General features: G+C 42.6%; 1 protein-coding gene across 2 annotated transcripts; it reads left to right on the plus strand.

Moving 5' to 3' along the window:
• Positions 1 to 1,733: 1,733 nt before the first annotated feature.
• Positions 1,734 to 16,371, plus strand: ano10b (anoctamin 10b). Of its 2 annotated transcripts, none has more exons than XM_035419053.1 (13): positions 1,734 to 2,008; positions 3,803 to 4,008; positions 4,197 to 4,370; positions 5,210 to 5,350; positions 5,650 to 5,769; positions 10,655 to 11,281; positions 11,379 to 11,434; positions 11,535 to 11,609; positions 12,344 to 12,508; positions 12,960 to 13,151; positions 13,451 to 13,588; positions 14,344 to 14,460; positions 15,411 to 16,371. In XM_035419053.1, exons 2-13 carry the CDS (start codon positions 3,807 to 3,809, stop codon positions 15,417 to 15,419), a joined length of 2,016 nt encoding a protein of 671 aa, XP_035274944.1. In that variant the 5' UTR covers positions 1,734 to 2,008; positions 3,803 to 3,806; the 3' UTR covers positions 15,420 to 16,371. The 2 variants fall into 2 exon arrangements, with proteins under 2 accessions (XP_035274944.1, XP_035274943.1); XM_035419052.1 differs by lacking the exon at positions 1,734 to 2,008 and adding an exon at positions 2,072 to 2,402.
• The last annotated feature ends 450 nt before the right edge of the window (positions 16,372 to 16,821 follow it).

Consider the following 16,821-nt stretch of genomic DNA (forward strand, 5'->3'; position numbering starts at 1 on the left):
GAGAACATTAAATGGGAGTGTTTCCTGTAATCCTAGGCTTCAATATTGGCAATAGAGGGTGGCATATTTTCCCTGTTAACTAAAGAAATGATGTAATTTCCATTTGGGCTGAAGCATCAGAGTTGGCCGAACATCAGCCTGTGACAAAATAAGGGCTGGTGTGCTTCTCCAAAAAGAGGGAAAATAAATAAATAAATACATGTGTGTGTGTGTGCATTATATATACATATATATATATATATATATATATATATATACACACACACAGATGGGTGACAAATTAAAGGAAAAACCTGAATAAATGAGTGGAGAAACATACATGCAGATGCTTCCATACAGATATACTGCATGGTACAACTAAGCAATTAACATCAGATCATGTTCTGTGGCATGTATGAAAATGCTGAGCAGGCCCAGTTGACCTCAGTTTTGGATCAAGATGGCAAGAGAAAAATATCAAAGTAACTTTGACAGAGGATTGGAGCATGGATGGCAGGAGCTTCAGTCACAAAGATTGCTCAACTGGCTAGTGTTTCAATAGCAACAGTGACTAGAGTGACACCTGAATTTAGATCTATGGGAAAGACTTCAGTAAATAGGATCGGAAATTGTTGTCAAAAGTGCCCATTCAATGACTGCGATGCTTGTATATCATTGTGAAATGTAAGGAAAAACAGAAGAGCAACTCTTCCTCTGGTGACTGAGAATGTCAATGCAGGTTTGATCAGACTGTGTCAGCAAGAGCATTCTGTCGACAACTACATAGAGAGGGATATTATTGTAGGGTTGCATTGCATAAACCCCGCATTGCAAAGATGAATGTGCATTTGAGATTTCAGTTACGCAAATACCATAGGCACTGGTCTACAGAGATGTGGATAAAGACCAAGAGAACGGTGCAAGCCTGAATGCTTGACCCCTACAATGAGGCTGTGTTATACAGTGGGGGGAATTTTCCTGGCATGATTTTGGTCCACTTATCCCTTTAGAGGGAGGAGTCACTGCAAATCAATACAGTTATTTTGCATGAACATTTCTATCCCGATGGGATAATGAGAGAAAATAAGAGAAAATCTTTTGGAAGAATGGTGTTCCATCCGTCCTGTATTGTTACAGACATTTGTAGAATCTATGCCAAAGGGCATTGAAGCAGTTTATGCTAGTTTTTTCTTTAAGTTGTCACCTGTCTCTCTCTCTCTCTATATATATATATATATGAGCTATGTATATCCTGAGCTATGTATATATATACATAGCTCAGGAGGTAAGAGCGGTTGTCTGGCAGTCGGAGGGTTGTCGGTTCCCCACCCTGGGCGTGTCAAAGTGTCCCTGAGCAAGACACCTAAACCCTAATTGCTTCCAACGAGCTGATTGGTACCTTGCATGGCAGCCTTTCACCGTTGGTGTGTGAGTGTGTGTGCGAATGGGTGAATGAGAGGCATCAATTGTAAAGCGCTTGCTATAAAAGCGCTATATAAATGCAGTCCATTTTCCATATATATATGATATTGCTTTAAAATAATTTTATGAAGGAGGAATGCTGTATTGTATGATTTTGATTGGCTGTTATGCTCATGATTAATGTGTGTATGCTGGCCTGTTTTATTCTCCAGGCAAAGGAAAGAGTGGAGAGAGGACTGGTCTTATATGGTAATGTGGTGAGTGCAGTTGCAACACTGGATAGCTCCTGGCATTTTAATAAAGGCAGTTTGGGTCCATGAATCTACAGAGACAAAGAGAAAGCGCGTCAGGCTTTTGGACCCAGGGCAGACGAGAGGCCTGGTTTGGCAGGAGAGGGTGGGGCAGAGCAGGAAAAACAAAACGCTCTCCCACACCCCAGGCAGAGGGTGAGGTCTCTGCATTCCTGCAGCGCTGGAGCAATTTCACGTTCGCGGGACAGGCCGCCATCACAGGGACCCTCGCGGGACACCCCAGCTGTTCTCTCTGGGGGAGGAGTGCTCGGAAACCACTGGATACTAGTATCACAGCGGAGCTCAGAGTTGGGACGGTAAGGTCCATGCGCACTTTCACTTTAGCGCTGATCACTAGATCACTCTCTCCTGCACCACTCTGTCACTTGCTTTCTCTCTCCATCTCTCTCTCTCTCTCTCTCTCTCTCTCCTACTGCTGCCCTTGTCTCCCTCTCTGGTGTTTTTATGTCCATTCAGCAGGATATTTTCCCCCCCAGGTGTCAGCAGTTAAATATAAAAACGTTCGGTGAATACAAGCTGCTCATACAGGAAGCTAGACCTCAGGGATCTGATAAACAGACTCCTCCCCCAAGCCATAAAAACTGCTCTGCACAGTCCTGTTTGTGCTGGGACACAGAGAAGCTGAAGGGTTGAATGTGATGCAGATATGGGATAATAGCAGACGGTTGCTGGGGAAAGAGTGTTTTAAAGGTGCTGCAGTTTCATTAGTGTCAGTGTTGTGCTAGCCTGTCATAGCTGTCCTTCTCTGGAGTGTGGTTGGTGCATTAGTTGTCTGCATTGCTCTGTGTTTCGTTTGTGGGCTGTGGGTATTTGCAATGATGTTTGCATGTTAGTTTAGTGGACTTTGGCTTGGGTGTCAATTTCAAGTGCAATTTCATGTCTCTTCTGTCTTTAACGTGCCTTTGCATTGCATTGAATTAGCATTGTGTACAATGTTTGTTGTGTGTCTTCATGTAAATTTATTCCTGGGTTACAGGCTGTTTCCTGGAGCTGGTATCAAGTACAGTGTATGTTTGCTATGTGGTTCTATGTGTCCTTTGTTTCCGAGATTTACAGGTTGTTTCCTGGAGCTGGTATTATGTACAGAGAGCTGCAATGTGGGAGTGGCTTAGATGAGCGCTCCAGGGAAGGCCTGTGTTAGTGTAGGCAGTCACCATCTTTACATTACATCACATTTATTGGCACACACTTTTATCCAAAGCGATATACAATAAGTGCATACCGAAGGTCATTGGAACAATTACAAAACACACGTCTGATAAGGTACAACATTCATTTTGTAACAGTTATTCATAGCCAGGAACACATTAAGTCCAGTTCACACAATAAACGTTAGTCTGACCTAACCTATGCTAAGTCAAACTAGGAGGCATGACAAGCTACAACATCAAGATAATAATACAAAGCACAATATAATTGCTGTACAGTATAACCATCTCCATGTTATGGCTCTCTATCTGCACTATCCGCATCTATATAAATATATGACTCAGTCACCTTTGAGTGAAGGAGGTGGGGTATGAGAGCGACAGAGTGAGTGACAGGGTGATTGAGAAGGTGAGTCACAGATGAGTGGTGTAAGTCAGAGAGGCTTTCATAAAATGGGGAGATATGTCAACAGGAGCAAATACAGTGGATGACAACATAACGCCATTCAGTAGTGCTAGCTTAGCATTTTACGAGGTCTGTTGCGCTTTGCAACTCAGGTCCTATGTTGATAAAAATGAGATGCTGTATGTTGTGGTTTTCTTTTGTAAAAATGTTTCAGTGACAACAAGTGAAACATCACGTCAAAACTGTTTTTTAAGTTGGGCGTATAAAAAATAGGAATAGAAGATTGCTAATTGTTGTTATTCGGGTTTAAGGTGTACCCTAAGTGAAGTTCCCAAATGAGTTCCATTTATTGGCCGGTCACAGGCCGAGCACACGTTTGTAGCCAAACCCACAGCCATTCACAGTGAATGTAAGATTTGCTAATTGTCACTACCAATAATATCTATGAGCATTACAGGCAATGCTAGTACTTGACCCATCTCTGCTAAAGCTGTCTCTGTATCAATCTGAAACTCCTCCCGTACACCATTTTCCAGAGTAATGATGGCGTCAGCAGGTGAGCTGGAGCACAAGGGGTCGGACCTGATGTCACTGAAGCCAGAGTCCTGGACTCAGGTTAGCTGTCCCTGTTGCCATAGTGACCAGGTGGAGCCCCTGGTTCTGATCAAGCTGGGTCCAAAAATCACGCCTGCCACTAAGAAGTGGATAATCTCCCGGATCGAGGCCCGAGAGACAGAAGGAGGTGAGGGACATGCACGGAGCATGAAGTTGTGTGACCTGCTTCCTGGTGCTGATGCTACCTGCCTTGGTTCCTGTCAACAATTTCTGGTGTTCTCACCATTGCTATTGAACCCATATGCTGTGTTCTTAGCAATGCTGAAGAAGTTCTGAAGCTGGTGAGACTATGCTTTGTATTGTGACCCGCTGCAGGGGCACATCTGCTCGCCCACCCTGGGGAAGACAGCGATGGGGACATTATCTTGGTTGCAGCTCCACGCTGCACTCTCCTGCGCGTCACGGAGGAACTGGGCCTCTGCAAGCCCTACGAGGATGGCAGCATGGCTGCCTTTTCCTGCCACGACCGTGACAGCTTCAAGAATGTTGGTAAGAATACTTCACATGGCTTCAGCATTATTTATTGGAAAACAGATCTCAGCTTCAGCATCATTCATAGGAACATAGGGCACTGCTACTGCTTCAGCTCTGGAAAAGGTTCAAAGAAGAGCAACCAAATTGATTCCTGGTATGAAGGATAAAAGCTATGAGGAAAGATTTAAGATGCTTAACCTCTTCAAGCTTAGTAAAAGGAGACTCAGTTGTGATTTGATTGAGGCTTTTAAATTCATAAAGGGGATCAACAAAGTGAACTACAAGAGATTCTTCAGGCTCAGTTCTGTTAGTAGAACGAGGGGACATAAATGGAAATTAACAAAAGGTAAATTCCGTACAGGCATTAGGGAGACTTTCTTTCTCGCAGAGAGTAGTCAATGTGTGTACTAGCCTGTCAGGTCATGTAGTAGAGGCAGAAACTCTGGGGATTTTCAAGACTAGTCTTGATATGGTGTTAGATACTATCTAGTCTGTAGGTAATCAGAGCACTAATTTAGTCAGGAAAATGGCGAGCATTGTTGGGCCGAAAGGCCTGTTCTCGTCATTATGTTTTGCTATGTTATGTTATTCACAATGATAGAGAACAGAGCTTTGGCACCATTCACAGGAACACAGAACTCATTTTTAGCGACAATGGAAAGAGCACACACAGCTTCATCTTGCATAGGAGCACATTATCAGCTTCAGCAACGATCACAGGGATGCATGACAGTGCATCTATAGCATGAGAAACTACACAATGTGTGGGCTCATGTGACTACTGGATGGGAGAATTAGCCCAGTGTGCAGCATGGGGAAGGTAATATTGATGGATAGCTGTCTCTTCTGTACAGATAACATGCAGGAGTTCTTGACAGCGGCAGAGCGGCAGTACATTGTGAAGTATGAACTGGATTCTCTGCACGTTCGGAAAGACCAGCACGTTCCAGGAATGCCACTGTCCAAGGGACTTCTACGGGCCAGAGAGAGCATCTGTAAGCATGTGTATGTGTGTGTTTGTGCATTGTTTGTGTGTGTGTTTGTGTGTATCTGATGGTCAGATACATGAAATTGAGTTTGAAGGTTGATTTGAATGGATTTGATTTGAATTTAACAGTTATACTGACACATTGTCACTGAAATCTTGAATAAATCCTGAACTCCTACTTCTTCTGATGAGGTGGATTTCTGGAACAAGTTGGCAGAGTTTTTCCAGCTTAAACTTTTATAACGCAAGCATGAGAGCAACAGCAGCTGGAGCAATGTGTGTATGACCCCTTCCTCTCTGCTGCAGTTCAGAAGTTGCAGAAGATGGGGGTAGTGCGGTCCATCTTCCCTCTCCATGAAAAAAGGAGCCTGGATGACTTAGCAAAGAACTGGTACACCAAGAAGCAACTCTGGGGCCAGCCTCTAGGTAGATGGACTACTTAATGTTGTCTCTCTCTCTCTCTCTCCCTCTCTCTCACACACACACACGCACACACACACTCATTCAAATTCAAAGTTCTTATATCCAAAGCACAGGTAAATTTAAAGATATTAATAAAAATATCAATACTGAATAACCTTACTGAACAAACAAATAAAAAGTAACCGTAATTAATGACATGGTAGCAAGCAAAAAAAAAAAAGTGAATTGATGATGTAATGTAGAACCAACTACTGTCCCTAAATTTGTGGCATGAAGTCACATATTGCACTGCCAATGCTACACAGTTACACTTTGACGTGTTGGTGATTTTAAATATGTGCATTTCTCAAATGTGTAAGAAAGCTGTGTCATCTGCTCCTTTACTGCAGAAGGAGGACAGTCTGTCCTCTGCGACAGCCAGGTATGCCTGTGCCTGCCTTTCTCAATGGCCAGCCTGTGCTCACTGAGTCAAAGTTTTTCTTACTCTTTCATCCAGCACTATGATCTGGTAGTTTGCTATGGCATACTGTCTTTTTAGGATCAAATAACATTTATTGCTTTCGTTGTGCTTGTGTCTCCCAATGGTTTTATTTGGATTCTGTTGTAATTTGGTTACTTTAATTTATTCAGTATTGATGCTATGGGCCTAAGGTTATATGGTGTTGGAGGATGAAGTGATCCTTGCAACCAGCTGGCTGAGGAGACTCTCTTTGTTGCTCAGCTCATGGCAGTGCAGGGCTTTAAAATGTGTGGGTCTCACTCTTTTATATGGAAATCCATGAATGCATTGGTTTTTTTTTCTTTGCACATGTAAGATACACTTACATAATTCTGCATACAGGGTGCATGCAGGGTTTCAATGAGATATTTGTCCAAATTAGCAAAATCTTGTTTGGTAGGTAGACCATACACAACAGAAATATAGGATATATCCTAATTGGTTCAGTGATAGATTCAATTAGTTTAAGCCACATTTTGATTGGTTATTCAATTGGATTTTGTCTCTATGGCATTGGATGCTTGTGCACATTCTCTCTTGGTTCATTCACTGTAATGCAGAAATTTACATTACTCATTTACAAAAGTATTCACCCCCCAGAGTCAATGCTTTTGCATTTGCCCCTGGCAGGATTTTCAACTCTGAGTCTTGTTGTGTATGTCTGTGTGAGCTTTGCTCATTTCAATTTTAGAATTTTAATCTGTTCCTCCATGCAAATTTGCTCCAGCTCTGCCAAGTTAGCATTTGGACAGAAATGGGTCTGGCCTTTGGCTGGGCCATTCTGTAATACTGACTTTTTCGTTTTTAGCCGTTCATGTGTAGATTTTTGCCATGTGCTTTGGGTTATTGTGTTGTTTGAACACGAATCGTCAAGCTAAATGTAGATTCCTTGCGGACTGAAACAGGATTTGACTGTATTTGGCTGTTCTTGTTAGAAAAAGCTTCCCTTCTCCTGAAAATCAACCCTACAGATGACTATGCTTACAGTAAGAATGATGTTACCTGGATGTTAATAGGCCGAGTTTGGTTTGCCTCAAGCATGGCACTTGACTTTCAGGTCAAACAGTTCAACTTTAGCCTCATTCAAGATCTCAGGGTCTGTCGCATGCCTTCTGACTAACTTAATGCCTTTCTCAGAAGTGGTTTCCATCTAGCCACTCTTCTGAAAAGGCCAAATCTGTGAAGTGCTGAAAATATTATTGATCTCTGCTCAGTATCTCCCATTTCAGACTAAGACAACACAATGATGCCCGTGTTGTAGCTTTCGGTCACCATTCTGACAATCGCACTTCTCATCCAGGTGCCCAATTGTTCAGTCTGGTAGGAAGGCTCGACCTTACTACCAGACTTCTGACCATTTTTTCACAATCGACTTAATAGTACTCCTAGTTCTAAGCTTTGCCACAGTTTTTATAGCCTTCTCCCGGTTTTTGCTTATTAAATATCTCTAAGTTCCACATGCAGTTAAACTGGTCTGCTGTTTTGGTTTTGAGACCTTACAAAGCAGGTGAATTATTTTTATTTTTTTTGCGCAATCATACCATTGTACACAGGTAGATTTTAAAGCAACATAGATAGATCCTTCTCTCTCTCTCTCTCTCTCTCTCTCTATCTCTCTGTCTCTCTCTTTGTTTTTCATTAGTGTTGATTCACTATTTTTAATCCTCCTGTAATCATGAGATTTTTTGTATAGGAGGAGGTGAATTGGTGAATTTCTGAATGCATTCTTCAGATTTTTGAATAGATTTGTCCCATATTGTTCTATTTTGACAAGAATAGCAGGACGTACTTGGTATCTTGGTATCTTGGAAAACTGTAATTTTGTTTTTTAGTGAGTGTTGCTTTAGCTGGTTAAAACAACACCTGGATGAATAGAGGTAGGGCACCTCCTTTCTGACCTGTGACCTATTTTCTGTTACCCTCTCTGCTTTCTCATTCGCTGAATAAAGAAATAAAAAATTAACTTTGTTTAACACAAACAATGGTGGACTGTCCACTGTCCTTTAAAAAATATGGCACCTGAACAGTTGCTCTTTTTCTAATGTGTGTTGTTTGGTAGGCATTGGCTGGTGCATTTCAGTGAAACTGGAAGATGTTTTCGGAAAGAAGTATTTTCAAAAAACTTCTGCCTCTACCTGAACCAAAAAGCCCCTATCCTTAAATCCCATGAAATAATTTAGTTAACTAAACAAAACTTAAATCTCAAAGGAAAAAAGATGTAATGTACAATGTTATTGAAACCTGCTTGAAAACACTTTTTAAAGTCAAATAACATTAATTAAAGTGAATTACAAGTGGGAAATAACGTGATTTATGATGTCAATGAAAAAGGTGTCCTTATGATGACTCCCAGGACAAGAAATGGAATATGATTTTGATCTGGTTTATGTTTGTTTCTTTGTTAAAAACATTATAGCTTATATTTGTTTAAATGTGTACAATTCCATATTTTTTTCTGTGCAATGTCGATTACAAAAAGAACTGATTTTGTAGGTCTTCTCTGCTCTCTTTCTCTGTCTTTGTCATTCTCTCTCTCAATTTCAACTTCATGCATATTGGCGATAAGTATTAACAGAGAATAATAATAATAATAATAATAATAATAATAAAACAAATACAACAACAAAGAAAATAAAACTGTAACAGTAAAAAAAAAACATGTTTATTTACATAGTTTGTAAAACATGCTTCCTCTCTGAGAAGCATTTGTGTTTGCTTTGTTTCAGGCAGGTTTGGGTGTCGTATTTTGAATTGTGAGAGAACTGCTCTCTAATTTGTTTATATTTTGCACATGTACTGAGGAAGCACAGGTCTGTCTCAATCTACAGCCTATCTTCCTTCTGCAGCCAGATCTGCCAGTGTTGTCTGGTCTCTTGGTCTCTATAGACATTACATTACCTTTATTTAGCAAATGCTTTTATCCAAAGCGACATACAAAAGTGCATATCATGGTCATTGGAACAACTATAAAACATAGGTTTGATAAGGTACAATACTCATTTTTTACAGTTATTTATAGCCAAGAACACAGTTCAGTTCATGCAGTGAACATTATTCCAACCTAACTTATGCCAAGTTAAACTTAGGGGGAAAAACAACCTATGATATTAGGACAAAAACACAAATTATAAAAAATACTGGAATATAGCTAGGCTGTGCTCACTGAGTCTGTACTTTGTCAGTGTTTTTCTGGTTTCAACCATTTTTCACTGTCGATCAGATAATCTGTCATGATGTATTTTCATTTTGGGGCCAAATAGCATCTCAGGGCCTTGTAATGGCATGAGTCATTGGAACCTCACTGATTCTTTTTTCACTGTTTTTTACATTTCCCCAGAATTGAATGGCTCTGTTTGGGATGTTGGATAGTGTCCTAATTCTGCCCTGCATGCATTGTTAGGCATTTTTCTCTGTACATGAAGGATATTTTTACAGAACTTTCAGGTGTGTGTTTGCCCTAGTTTGCTAAATTTTGCTTTGTAAGCAGACCCCAGACTTCATTGCCATACAGTACAGTTGGTTCCATTTCTGAATAAAATATTTTGAATATTTTGAGCTTAATCCTAACTGGTGTATCTATTTTTATGTTCCTCTTAGTGCCATAGAATGCCTTGTAAGCTATTTCTTTGAGTTCACGGCCAGGCCATAGCTCCCTGTGCAGCTATTTTTTAACCCTATGTATGTGTAATCTATAGTGTTTTTTGTGGGCATTTTTTTGCCCCTATTGTAAAGTTAAGGCTGCTTTTCTCAGAGCTGAATCTTTTATACAAACATATTCTTGTTTTATAAAGTGACTGCAAGGGCCCAGGTCTGGGAGGATTGCTCCAATAAGTAAAGATTCTGCTGTTTCCCCTGTTTTGTGTGCAACAGTAGAACCAGATAAGCTATATACAACATAAAATTAATCAAGTAAAGTGAGACCAGGGGCAGCTAATTGTTCCAGCTTTGTAGCCGATTAATTAATATACATGCTCTCTGGTAGATGGTCTCTCTCTCTCTCTCTCTCGCTCTCTCTAAATATAATAACTGCTTTCTCTGTACATACATTTATGATGCCTGGTCATTTTATGGGACTGTATAAAGACAGAAAAACATTTATCAGATTAATATGAATGAAAAACATTCAGCAGTATTGCACCAGCGGACAGTATTGACCTTCTTATTACAACTGCTGTGGCCATTTACTTTTATAAACCACACCTGCTCTGCTATTCATAGTTGTACTACGCATATTCCTCAACTGCGTGTGTGTGTGTGCGGGCATGTATGTGTGCTCTCAGTTACAATCCAGGGTATATTCCATGCCCATGCAACAGTTATATTTCCTGTCTTTCTGTGTCTGGCTGTTTCTCTGCGTCGCTACCTGTGTCTTTCTGTACCTGTACACAGATTCTATCAATGCATACTTCGGTGGTCCAGTGGCATTCTACTTCAGCTTCCTGGACTTCTACACCTGGTCCCTGGTGCTTCCTGCCTTCCTGGGCTTGGTCCTGGCATTTCTGCCTGGAGGCGAGCCTGTGGGCGGGGCTGAGGCGAAGCAGGAGGCGGAGGAGGACGAGGAGGGGCCCTCGGTTCGAGGCCTCGCGGTGCAGGCGGTGTTCAGCATGCTCTGGTCCACGGTGGTCATGGAGCTGTGGAAACGGCGGAGCTCCTCCCTCTCCTACTACTGGGGGACCCTGCAACTGACAGAGCGCTTCGCCGAGCCCCGGCCCGGTTTCCACGGCACCATGGGCTACAGCCCAATCACGGGCCGGCTGGAGCCCCTCTTCTCGGAGTGGCACCGGAAGCTAAGAATAGGGCTGGTCTCCGTCCCTGTGGTGGGTCTCTTTCTGGGGATGGTGGTTCTGGGCATTGCCGGGTTCTACTCCGGTGAGGCGCTGGTGCAGGGCTTCCACGCCGAACGCGGCTCCATACTGACGGCCGGCCTCCTCTACGTGCCCTCCCTCGTTCACATCCTGTACGTCAACGTGCTGGGAAGCGTCTACAGCAAAGTGGCGCTGCTGCTGACCGAGTATGGTGAGTAGGTGGAGGAGGAGGCCTGGGCGGGGCCATGTTTGAGTGACAGTTTGAAGGGGGGAGCTCCAGTGACGTTCTCTCCGCTTGTCTCCCACAGAGAACCACAGAGAGGAGTCCGCCTTCCAGAATCACCACACCGCCAAGACCCTTTTGGTGGGTGCTTCTCGTGCTCTTCCTCGTCTTCTTCCTCTCTGTTTATCGGTGTCCTCTGGAGTGACTGTGACCTTGTGTTTCTCTCCCCTCTCCCGTTCAGTTCACTTTCTTCAACTACTTTGCCATATTGTTCCACATCGCCTTCTTCAAGCAGGACTTGCCACTATTGCGCAAGGTATGATAAGAAGCGGTTCTTCCTGCCGGTGATGAAATAATTCATGTTCTGTGCTGTGTTTTGTACCTGTGATATATGATCAGCTGTGTTTTTGTACCTGTGATATAAGAACAGCTGTGTTTCTGTACCTGTGGTACAATAACAGTTGCGTTTCTGTACCCGTGATATAACAATGGCTGTGTTTCTGTACCTGTGGTATAAGAGCAGCTGTGTTTCTGTACCTGTGGTATATCTATTCTGTATCTGCGGTATAAGAACAGCTGTTTCTGTACCTGTGATATAACTACAGCTGTACTTCTGTATCTGTGATATAAGAACAGCTGTTTCTGTACCTGTGATATAACTACAGCTGTGCTTCTGTACTTGTGGTATAAGAACAGCTGTTTCTGTACCTGTGATATAACTACAGCTGTGCTTCTGTACTTGTGGTATAAGAACAGCTGTTTCTGTACCTGTGATATAACTACAGCTGTGCTTCTGTATCTGTGATATAAGAGCAGCTGTGTTTCTCTACCTGTGATATAAGAACAGCAGTTTATGTACCTGTGATATAACTACAGCTGTGCTTCTGTATCTGTGATATAAGAGCAGCTGTGTTTCTGTACCTGTGATATAAGAACAGCAGTTTCTGTACTCATGAAATTCACCATGTACAGTGAATTTCAGAGTGAGATGCATCTCAGGCTTTATATCCTCTTCATGCATTCTTATGTACTGTTTGTCTTTGTCTGTAGAGGCTGTCCTCTCTGCTGATTGTGACCCAGGTGATTGGCCAGTGCACAGAGGTTCTGGTTCCGTACCTGGTAGACCGCTTCTTCAGCTCTTCAGATAAGAACCTGCAGGAAGATGACCCAGAGGTGGACCGCATAAGAGTGCAGATCGGTCTGCCTCCATTCCCTGTGGGTCTCTCGTCCTTCATGCTACATGGACCGGAGTATAGTGTTTACCTCACTGGCTAAATGTATACCTGTAGCTACTTAGCATACTAGCTTCATGCCAGGCGTGGTTTATATTGTAACTTACTAAATACATACTAAATCCCAGCCAAGCACCTGCCTTCAGACACTGGCAAAGTAATAATGCTAGAACTAGGAGGCTTGAGAAAATAATAGTTTATTGCACTGACAACAGTTAAACTTTAAAGTGAAATGGAATATTAACCATGTCTATTAGAATGAAAGTATTTTATGGTAAAGATACTGCATGTGTGTGTGTATGCGTGAGCTTGTACATGTGCGTGTGTGCATGTGTGCGTGTGTGCAGGAGCGTGTGCGTGTATGTGTGTGTGTGTGTGTGTGCACATTTTTCAGTGCTATATGTATTTCAAGGTCATGTGTACTTGTGTTTCAGGGCCTGTTTTCTGAGTACATTGAGCTCCTGGTGCAGTATGGGTACCTGAGTCTTTTTTCGTGCGTGTACCCCCTCACTGCCGTCTTCCTGCTCATCAACAATGTTACTGAGATCCGCACTGATGCCTTCAAGATCTGCAGACTCTTCCAGAAGCCCTTCTATGCCCCTGTCTCCAGCATGGGGGTGTGGCAGGTCAGGAGCCCTTTGGTGGTGCTGCATGTGCTTGGAGAGTGTAATCAAGGAGTTTATGGGGATGTGTAGGGTGTTGATTTTTGGAATCTGAGGTAACACTCTTACGTGTAGCTAGATTGTGTTAGATATAAATGCAGTGTCTATCAAAAGACTAAAAATGATCAATTATGATGTGTGAATGAACATCGAGTCTCTTAATGTCTATTTTCCCTGTATGTCTGCCTGTTTGTGCATGTACATCTGTGTGTGTGTGTGTGTGTGCGTGTGTGTGTGCACTTGTGTGTTTGTGTGTCTTCCAGGCTGCATTTGAGATTCTGGGCTTTGTCTCAGTCATGTCCAATTGCTGGCTACTTCTGCTATCTCCACGAGTCAAACACTTCTGCCTTGAGGGTGGCTTCAGCAGTCGAAATGCCCTGCTCTTTGCCATCCTGGTGGAGGTATGTGGGAACAGGCTCAGTGGGTAATGGATAGGGGATATGTTAGGTGCAGCATCATGGGGGTGCATGGTTGTGGTGTGAGAATATGGCAATCAAACTGAATGCAGATAATAAAGGAATATGATGTATCTGATAGTGGGGAATATGCACTAGTGAGTGACTAGTGAGTTTGGGGTTGGGGTATAGACTACTGGGTTCAAGGTTGAAAGTATGTTATGAGGATCTGGGATAACGCATACTAGGTAAGTACTGCAACAGCCTATTATTTTATGTGTCATGTGTGCCATTTACATATGAAACCAGTAGGTGGAGCTCCTACCTTGTCTTCATTTTTTTTACTTTGTTGCCTACTAGCAATGCAATGAGCCAGACTGTTAAAATTATCATTATTTATTAGGTGTTATTTAAGCTACTTCCACTGTTTCTTAAGGAAAAAGAAATCTATTGAATTTGCAAAGAAGACACAGCCTACCACAGAGTATTAGCAGATACACTACATGGCCAAAAGTATGTGGACACCTGAACCCCACAGGCCATTTGTGCTTGTTGAACATCACATAGCAGAACCATGCACATTACTATGGAGTCGGCCCTCTCATTGCTGGTATAACAGCCTCCACTATGCTAGGAAGTCTTTCCACCACATTTTGTAGCATGGCTGCTTGAATTCACTTCCATTCAGCCACAAGAGCATTAGTGAGGTCCGCAAAACTTTTTTTTCTTACACGCTTGCATTTGATGTGTGTGTCTCCCAGCACGTCCTGATCCTGATAAAGATGATTCTGGCCTTTGTGATCCCGGACGAGCCAGACTGGGTCAGAAGAAAAAGGGATGAGATTGAGTTCCGCTCCCTGCATGCCCTCAATGAACTGGTGAGAGAACAGTCGGGAATGCAAAACACACAGCATGCACAACAGCCAACATGAAGTGCATTCATTGTGAGGACATTTTATTTCTATACATTTTTTATGACAAATCAAATGACTAACGTCAGGACTGCCCAACTCTCTTCCTGGAAAACTATTTCAACCCTAATTTGCCACACCTGATTTGCCACACCTGATTCTAAGTAGCAGCTCAACAGAATCTTTTGCAGTTGAATAAAGTGTGCTTTGTTAGGGTTGGAGTGGAAAACTACAGGATGGTAGATCTCCCGGAACAAGTTTGGGCAGCCCTGGTCTAAACACTGAACTTCTTAAAGTACCAATGAAAGAGCTGCCCAACCCTGTTCCTGGAAAGCTACCGGAACATTTCAACCCTAATTTGGCACACCTGATTCTAATTTGCAGCTCAGCAAGATCTAGCTGTTGAATGAGGTGTGCTTCGTTAGACCCGACACATACCCTACATAAGTGCGCAAAAGCTGTTTCAATCGTCACAGCGAGGGGCAATATAGCAGGTAACAACAGGATGAAGCCGACTTTGATTTGTGCTTCTTTCCGCTTAGTCTTTCACAACTGTCCTGGATCGCCCCCTTGAGGCCTCGGGTTTATTACCTCCACTTTGACATAAGAACGCACGTGGAGTATTTACAACCGGGACGTGCGTTTGCAGTGCGTCGGCCTGGTGTTTTCATTTGCGTTCACGTACATGCGTAGGGTATGTTGCCAGCCTTAGGGTTGGAGTGGAAAACTACAGGATGGTAGATTGCCCGGAACAAGTTTGGGCAGCCCTGGTCTAAACACTGAACTTCTACCAATGAATGAGGTGTGGTTTCTGGTTTCAAATGAACCCTAAAAACTACAAGGCAAATATTTTAATGGGTCAGGAGTTGTAGTGATTCTGCGATTCTGTTGTATGGCAACTTCTTTGTCTCCATCAGAAGCCGTGATGGCAGCAAGATCGGATGTGCCCTCGGGAATGCACCCTGACCCAGCACCAAAATGAATCGGGTAGGCGCAGGGAGGAGTAGAAGGGAAGGTTGAAGTTATACAGGCAACGCCAGTCGAGGCTCTGCAACCTGGATTCCAACACATCGCCCTCTGGAGGACACATTATGTCACTGCCTGGGAGGACCAGAATTTCCAAATGAGAGAAAACATTCCTGAAGCAAGACGTCCTGCTCAGAGGAACCTCTGATAGGAGAAATAAATAATTTATTCCGTTTTATCTTCAGTTTCTTTCAGCTGAAATTCTAAAATTGCACACAAATTTTAGACTTACACAAATGGTGTATAAATGCGTAGAATAAGAAGCAAGTACAATCTAACTGTATATGCATCGAATATGGTATTTATTGCTTCAGGAAATGCCACTGCTGTGACCTGATCCTGTCAGTACAGCACAGATCAGGGCACCATTTAAGGCAGCGTGTTTACAGCTGAAAGTATTGTCACCGCAAATGTCTGTCACTAGGGCTGAACCACAGGTACTAAGACATCCAGGGCCAGTTTCACAGACACAGATTGAGCCTAGTTCTAGATTAAATTCAACTTTGAATTGGGATTCTCCATACAAAACTCAATTTAGTCCGGGACTAAGCTTAATCTGTGTCTGTGAAACCGACCCCAAATGTTTTTTGCCAAGCGCACTTATTTGAGATGACCGATTAAACCATGTGGTTGAATCTTGTACTTTTTTTTGTATGGTACTCCTGTAGGCCTGTAGTCATGGGTCCATATACGTAAGAGCTGAAAACTTACATAAATGTGCTGAACTACTGGATTTGGTATATTCTCTCTGTCTGTATTCTCTCTACATGGCACTGTCTCTCTAAAACAGCCCCATGCACACATACATACACTTTATGGTTGAAACAATTAAATAAATGTTAAAGTAAGATACTTTCTTATTGAGTCCTGATTTCAGTCACGACTGTTTGGTACTGAGATGCCTTTATGAGTGAACAGAGGGGTGGATTAAGAAGACAGGGAGAAGACAAGAGTAAGAAGAATGTGTCTGGACTGCAGTTCAGTGCTCTAGACAGGGCATCACAACCCCTGGTACACTGACCCTTACCATATCCCATCTAACTATGAAATGGGCAAGACATCACCCTGATGTAAAGGCGTTGATGTTCTGAATAGGATTCAGAATAGGGGGAATACACATGTGAACGTACAGTATGAGAGACATGGTGTGTGTGTGTGTGTGTGTGTGTGCGTGCACGTGCGCGTGTGTGTGTGTGTGTGGGTGTGTGAGTGATTCTTCCAGGTCTGGTTCCAGACATCCACATCACAGACTGACTTCATTTTCTTTCTTTGTTTTTTTTACATAAAATATCAGGGTGGAAA

The sequence above is a fragment of the Anguilla anguilla genome, chromosome 5 (genome assembly GCF_013347855.1).
Source record: "Anguilla anguilla isolate fAngAng1 chromosome 5, fAngAng1.pri, whole genome shotgun sequence".
In the NCBI taxonomy this organism is placed as follows: domain Eukaryota; kingdom Metazoa; phylum Chordata; class Actinopteri; order Anguilliformes; family Anguillidae; genus Anguilla; species Anguilla anguilla.

What these genes read in the sequence shown, in the direction of transcription:
- ano10b (XM_035419053.1), top strand. Translation starts at nt 3,807, where the DNA reads ATGATGGCGTCAGCAGGTGAGCTGGAGCACAAGGGGTCGGACCTGATG. An exon ending in ACACCGCCAAGACCCTTTTG is followed by an intron (nt 11,435 to 11,534) that starts GTGGGTGCTTCT and finishes TCTCCCGTTCAG; the next exon opens with TTCACTTTCTTCAACTACTT. An exon ending in TCGGTCTGCCTCCATTCCCT is followed by an intron (nt 12,509 to 12,959) that starts GTGGGTCTCTCG and finishes CTTGTGTTTCAG; the next exon opens with GGCCTGTTTTCTGAGTACAT.